Source organism: Acytostelium subglobosum (assembly GCF_000787575.1).
Source record: "Acytostelium subglobosum LB1 DNA, scaffold: scaffold28, whole genome shotgun sequence".
Classification (NCBI taxonomy): domain Eukaryota; phylum Evosea; class Eumycetozoa; order Acytosteliales; family Acytosteliaceae; genus Acytostelium; species Acytostelium subglobosum.
The window spans coordinates 473,740-481,080 of record NW_012236505.1 but is presented as its reverse complement, the minus strand read 5'-3'; the positions used below and the strand labels follow the sequence as shown (position 1 = coordinate 481,080).

Genomic DNA, 7,341 nt, shown 5'->3' with positions numbered 1-7,341 from the left:
TTATCCAGTTTTGAATTGCCAGTGTTGCCAGWGAATATCCGTGAATAGCCAGTGAATATCCAGTGAATAGMCAGTGAATATCCAGTGAGTTGCCAGTGAATAGCCAGTGAATATCCAGTGAATAGCCAGTGAGTTGCCAGTGAATAGCCAGTGAATAGACAGTGAATAGCCAGTGAGTTGCCAGTGAGTTGCCAGTGAGTTTACAATAAAAAATATAAATTAAGAAGTTGCCTTATACAAGATCCGTTGTTAAAATTTGTGTGGTAGACTATTAAAAAATAATCTTTGGACTATCCCTTGCAATAGCGTAAACTAGTTACACCAAATAAAATATTAGAGTAATATTTTCAATTTAATACTAGTTATTTTATTAAAATTGATATTTGTTCAAAAATGCCAATTCATGGAGATTATACGAAGATTTGAAAGTGACGAAATTGTATTCTGGGATTATTCCCTTCAATAGCGTACTCAAGGTACATGAAATAACTTATCACAGTATTATTTTGAATGTTATACAAGTTTTCTTGTTAATTCTAGACAAATTTTAAAAACAATTGCCAAATTGAATCAAAACACATATTAAACTATGGGACTATGCCATCAATTGACGTACGCTAGGTACACCATGTTGTAAGTTAAAATAATTTTCCAAATTTAATCGGTTTTAGTTTGACTATAGATTTATCCAATTAAGACTAACAAGCTTGATGCGAGTCCATTAACAAATATCCAATAAGGGCTCTCATATTGAATAGAATAGTCTAAACCTCAAATCTAATATTTAAAAATAATATTTTCAATTTTATAAAGTTATTTTTCTTCAAGAGAAAGTTTGTATGGGATGGAAGTTCGAACACATATACTTTTTCAAACAGTTAAAACTCATAGATACATAGATCCCGCCAACAATACGACCATCAGATATACCTACCATAATCATTTAACATTATTATCATTCTTTACACTAGTCTAAACATCATATTGGAAAAACAAATAAATATTAATAAACAATAATTAATTTTAATCAAAATTTCACAGTTGTTTGAATCACTTTGACAATGACCCAATAGACAAGTCATTAACAACTATGATACATTTAACATTAGTACAAATACATACAGACAGTGAATCATTTGATTAAACAATAACATTGAAGCTTAGCTTCACACCAACATCATCCACTTCATGACATCCAGATTTACAACAACAACAACAACAGATGAAGGTCGATCTATTAACTCCTAACAACGTCACTCAACACCTCAACATAATACATCTTGTTACTCCTCTTATCAATGCGAATCGATCAAGATATCAATCATCATCATTGAACAACATCACACCTGATATCATGAATGCCTTTCGAATGCGATGACGCACCAACAATGTTCAACACATACGTTTGATACACCAACAGATTCAGTACATCTACAGGAATCGATCTATATATAATACGTGACTGTTGAACCTATTCTTACAAAGTACAGCTTGCAGAAGAGACATCATTTCCCTTTACACGCCAAGAGTCGCACTCCAACTGCCACCAACGTCTCTATAACACCTACAATTGACATACCAACAGACTCAACACATCAAGGTGAATCGATAGATATATTGTACATCACTACTGAAGCTATTCTTTAGCAACACATTCAACAACAGCCCAGGCTACGCTCACATTGTTGCATCAACTACGATCGTCGCACTCCACTGATCACCAACATCGTCCAACAAACACCTATGACACATGATCAAACTCGACCCATCAAGAAGAAGCGATACATACTATATTCATTGTCGTTGGAGTAATCTTCATCAACTTTGGTCATCAACATTCAACTTCACAGGTAACAATCAAAACCTTGGACTGATTGTCGCACCTCTACTTCTAACAATAAATAATACCAATCAAGATTATAGTATAGTAATACTCAACACAACAAGATGAAGCGATCAATATATTATACATCACTGTTGAAGTGATTCATAGGAATTACAGTCTTGGACAGCCATGAAAAGACAACCTTTTACAGCTAACTTGGATCGTCGCACACCAACCAAGGACCAACACCATCCAACAACTCCTATGATACTCCAACAGACTCGACTCATCAAGATGATGCGATATACCACATTCATTGCCGTTCATCGTGATCTATATCAACGTGGATCGTCATCATCAACAGCTATGGTGCAACATCTTGATCGATTGTAGCACACCTTACTGCTGACCAACACTAGTTGCCATTWCAATGATACCAATGAAGACAWGGAATTGCTGWGCGAGATCTACTATGGTAACACCACGCTGGCCAGTCCACAGCTGCGAACCAATCCAGTTGGGCTTCAGGATCGATATGTTCATGACTCATCGGCGAATAGGTGCTGCAGGATCCAACCTAGAAGACGCCAACCAGTGGTTTTGCAATCGTCAGGTCATGTTCATGGTCATGGTCATWGTCATAGTCAAGGTCATGGTCATGGTCATGGTCAGGTCGTGATCGTCGTGTTCAWGATGGTCGCTACCGTGTACAGTCGCCAGGAGCTCCATTTATGACACACTAACAAGAGTGGATACACACTGACCAACGAAGAAGAGGATGGCTCCGTCTTCCACAAAGAGAACGCAGCAGGCGAATAACAAGAAGTGTCGGTTGTCAACCAAGTCCAACACGCCAGCGACAACTTCCACCTGTAGTTCAAAGAGCAGCGTGAGTGAACTGAAGCAGCATCAGCAACCAAAAGATAGGCATCACTACCGACAACAACAACAACAACAACAACAACAACAACAACAACAACAACAACAACAACAACAACAACAACAACTGCTGCTACATAACAAGAAGCCCAAGACAACGACACAACGACAACTGCTGCTGCACAGACCAAGAAGCACAAGACAACAACGACATCTTCGCCACCAACACGCCATTCAACTTGACAACCAAACAACATCGATGATCAGAAGCATCAGCAGTCAGAGAGGATAGCTCGCAATCATCCTCTATAATATATATAGCCTTCCAACTACTTCATACCCTTGGAACACTGATAACATTGCCATTGTTGATGACATCATTCGTCGCTCATACAGTATTCCTCTTGTTCATCTTTGTGATGGTGTCTTGGAATGGTGCCTGCTACTTTGAAGTGTTCAGCGAGAACTACAGCAAACCTTACAAATCAGTCATTGGAGAAAACCTTCAAACATCGTCATCGACCTCGACGTCTTCAACATCGACAACAACTTCACCATCTACTTCATCATCTTCAATGATTACCTGATCCGACTTGCCACATGATGTTGGGTGGCGACACTACTGGTATGAAGAGTTGGGTGTAGTTGATGGTGAAAGTGGACGGTGTTGATGAGGTTGATAGAGAGGAAGACGTAGTGGTCGATGTCGCTGGGGCTGTGGCAGTCGAGGACAATGAGAAGTTCTGCATGGAGGAAGATCGATAAGGAGATTATGAGTGAGGAATGCAAGCATTTGCCCATTGTGCAGTACCTACACTTAAACAAAACGCCATCTAATATCTCATCAGCGCTAAAGGAAGCTGCCAGTAAACCTATACTTGAATAGAATTCGAGGCCACACGATCGAATGATATACATAGTCTCTCGCTTGTTCTAGAGCAAGATCAACCGTCCGTCGGTGTTAAGCACAGGCAAGGTATCAGCCGAAAGGTTGGCAATATGATGGCTCAACGTTGCCATTCGTCACAACTACTAATGTCTCATTCTTATATTCTCTGCACTCGACTTGGGATCCAGACTACTTCTGGACTCATTGAGTCTGGCCATCCAATATGGACAACTCCCTCCCTAGTGAGGTATTTCCTCAATAGAATCCACCATCAGTCCAACAGTCCTATTTGTTAAGTGGATATCATAACATTTGTGAGGATTTTATACACTTCGGACCTATCTTAACCTCCTCATCAGAAGTAACGGAGGCTACAAACTCCTTGTGCTTGTTGATGATTATGATACAATCGACATAAGTGTAGTTGATCGATCGCAGAGTCTGGCGAGTGTATCCTTTTCATTACACCTGTAGACGCTGACTTTGTTGCCCTTTAGGAATGACATGAGCGAGGCGACACTCTCTTCATCTGAGCTGTGATCGTCTTCAGTCTTTCGTTCAACTCTGTGGATGACGGTCCCTCGGCCACAGCATCAGTGATCCTCTGTGCCCAACTGTCTGCAGCAACCTTCCAACCTTTCATCTCTTGTGTGATCTTGATATCGCCATTGCTGTCCATAACGTTGTAGAACGCTACCAATAGACTGCGACTATCCTTGTAGTGGTTGTTCTCCTTCATAGTCTCCTCAATGGTCATGTTCTTCTTGATCACCTCCATGGGTGCCTTCAGCTGCTCACGCTTGGCAACTCGAGCGATCTTATCCACATGCCTCTGGCACTCCTCAAAGCCATTAATGGATTTGCTTAGCCTCGAGGCCATGCACATGATACCAGGCTCCATCAAGAAGACCATTGAGGAGAGTTATCATCGTCCAGATCAGGACGACGAACCAAGCCGAACAGACAGCCAGATCTGGCTCTGGAAGCTATGGCCCCAGAGCACTCGCCCACTTGGTTGCTACCAGTACTCAAATGAAAACAACAATGATCGTGCAATAAAGAATGAATGAATAATTATTGGTATGTATCTGAGGGTTGGACAGGAACAGGAGTCTAGATGGATGAGCATGCGATAACATTGGATGCAGCTCGGTATACCACAAGTGCCAGAGATCTCGACTATTATCGGTTTTGGAAGAGAAAATTGAAAAGGCGCCAAGAACCATTCAATAGGAAGGATGATTATTGTTTCAACAAATATTACAACAAAGTATAACAGATGAGCAACAACAACAACATGTCCTCTGGGATCAAGGACATGATTCATATGATGACCGAAGGTGGAGGAGACACCAATGACGACCAGACGATGCAACAGCTGTTTGACTATGCCGACAAGCTAGAGCAGGACCTGAAACTGGCAAAGAAGACACAAGAGCAGATGAAGGTACAAAACGAACATCAGATTGATATCACACTTTCTTTGGAGAAGGAACTTGCTGTTCTGCGCTCAAAGTACTATGAGCTTGAGCGAACCACAACCCTCCTCAAGAGCCACGCCTCAGAGTCCAAACTGAGCATCGACGAGGCTCAGAAGGAGTTTGATAAGAAGTTAACAAAGAAGAACAAGGAGCTTGATGTATGTATTACATACATATATAGAAAGCAACAACAACAACAACAGCAACTGACTCATCTACTTTAAAGGACCTAATTGCCAACATTAGCTACATAACTAAATCGGAGGAGGAGCTAAAGAAGAGATACGATGAGTTGAAGGAGAAGAACAACAACGATGAGGTAAATTTATATATAAGATGATGAGACATATCTCTCTTATGTGAGGAGAGTTGGTACACCTCAGGCATACTAATCATCTTTAAAATAGAAAAACTATCAGCTCAAGATCAAAGCAATGGAGAAAGAGCGATCTCAATACAGGAGTGATGTTGCCGACCTCAAACATAAGAACACCAAAATGGACACCGACGTTGACCTACGCTCCAAGGACATCCAAATCAGATCGTTGTCTGAGCAAAATACATCTTTGACCAGAGAGGTAATGATAAATAATGATGGACAAGTGACTTCCATTGTTTAACTCACATACCCCACAAACCACAAAGGTAACCGAACTAAAGATCAGGCTAGAGTCTACTGTTAATGCTCTTACATCATCTCAGAGAGAGATTGAGATGACCAAGATTTCCTTTGGTGTGGTGGCGGCACCAGACAATGCTTCAAGGTTACAACAGAGTTTGTCAGAGAGTGAAAGCTTGAAGCAATCATTGCAGAGTAGGTAGATAGATAAAGATACTTCCAAACAGGATATACAGTTGTCCACTGACACACACAACCTAGAGGAAGTATCACACCTCAATCACGTCCTACTGAAGAGCCAATCACGAGTTTCTGATCTAGAGTCACAGATGAAATCGATTGGTAACACTGAGGTGCACAAGATGGAGAACCTCACACTGAAGGATAAGCTCAAGCGCTTTGAGGATGTGGCCGAGAAGTACTCTGTTCTGCAAATGAAGCACCTAGAGTTGGTGGAGGAGTGCAAGACCATGTCCAGCATCTATGGTCAGGTGGATAAGTTTAGCGGTGTGGATCAACTACAACTGAGGATTAGAGAGTTGGAGGGTGAATCACAAGTACACATTGCAAAGATTGGCGAGTTGACATCACTTCTAAAACTCACAGAGAACCGCTGTGTCGACATGCAAGGACAGGTCGATGACCTCAAACACGTGGCTTTGCGCAATGAGAACAAGTCAAAGGAGGCAGAGGAGACAATCAATCGACTGAACAAACAAGTGATTCTCTACAAGAGAGAAAAGGATGGCATCAAACGTATATTGGATTCTTTCGATGTGGAGAATGCTATTGCCCAGCAGGGCACCACCAGCAACGGGGGCACCACCAAGGAGTTCCAGACTGCACAACAGGCCAGAATATCCGAGTTGGAGAGAGCCTCAATAGAGAAGGATAAGATGATCACAACCTATGAGAACAATATTCAAAATGGATCGTCATCATCTCTGGGTGATGAAGGCATTGACTATAAGGCTGAGGTGACAAAGGTATGTGTATTATCTATACAGACACCACCAACCAAAGTAAGACACTAATTATGGATTTGTTCTACCAACCTACCTACCTACCTGCAGATGAACTCAGAGATTGATCGATTGCTACAAGAGAATGCTCTTTTGGAATCTAGACTTGGCAAGGGAGAGTTTGACCAATCAAAGTTCAAGGTACTACACATGACTTCCAATCCAAGTCAACCAACGTCAGCAGAGGCGATAAACAACCGAGAAACCGATTCACCAGGAAAGGAGGAGGTAAGAATCGTTCAAGAGAATCATGGTCTCAGGGTGAAACTTGGAGAGACAGAGAAGATCATGGAGAGACTCAAGACTGTGTTCAAATCAAAGATCAACGAGTTCCGTGAGGTGGTCTATGCCCTATTTGGCTTTAAGATCGACATGGAGACGAACAACTTGTACAAACTGCAATCAATGTACGCCGACAATGAGAATGACTTCTTGGTCTTCCAACGTGTGGTCGAGTCTGGTAAGCGAATAGGCAAGATGGAGCTATTGGACACTGACTATACAGCCTCACTTGACCGAGAGATTCGTGCCTACCTCTTCAAGCTCCACTCGATCCCAGCATTCCTTGGACAGTTGACCATTGAACAGTTCTCAAAACAGACCTTCCATCCATCATAACCACCCAC

The 7,341-nt window shown here is 41.6% G+C and overlaps 3 protein-coding genes across 3 annotated transcripts; 2 read left to right on the top strand and 1 right to left on the bottom strand.

Annotated features, from left to right (window-relative positions):
• Positions 1–2,603: 2,603 nt before the first annotated feature.
• Positions 2,604–2,996, top strand: SAMD00019534_107670 (hypothetical protein; the record flags this gene model as incomplete). The annotated part of the gene is made up of 1 exon (XM_012894202.1): positions 2,604–2,996. One exon carries the CDS (start codon positions 2,604–2,606, stop codon positions 2,994–2,996), a length of 393 nt encoding a protein of 130 aa, XP_012749656.1.
• A 1,090-nt stretch (positions 2,997–4,086) lies between these two features.
• Positions 4,087–4,506, bottom strand: SAMD00019534_107660 (hypothetical protein; the record flags this gene model as incomplete). The annotated part of the gene is made up of 1 exon (XM_012894201.1): positions 4,087–4,506. The coding sequence occupies one exon, from the start codon at positions 4,504–4,506 to the stop codon at positions 4,087–4,089; it is 420 nt and encodes a 139-aa protein (XP_012749655.1).
• A 366-nt stretch (positions 4,507–4,872) lies between these two features.
• Positions 4,873–7,333, top strand: SAMD00019534_107650 (hypothetical protein; the record flags this gene model as incomplete). Its single annotated transcript, XM_012894200.1, has 6 exons — positions 4,873–5,232; positions 5,301–5,393; positions 5,482–5,652; positions 5,720–5,888; positions 5,955–6,679; positions 6,767–7,333. The coding sequence occupies 6 exons, from the start codon at positions 4,873–4,875 to the stop codon at positions 7,331–7,333; spliced, it is 2,085 nt and encodes a 694-aa protein (XP_012749654.1).
• Positions 7,334–7,341: the final 8 nt, after the last annotated feature.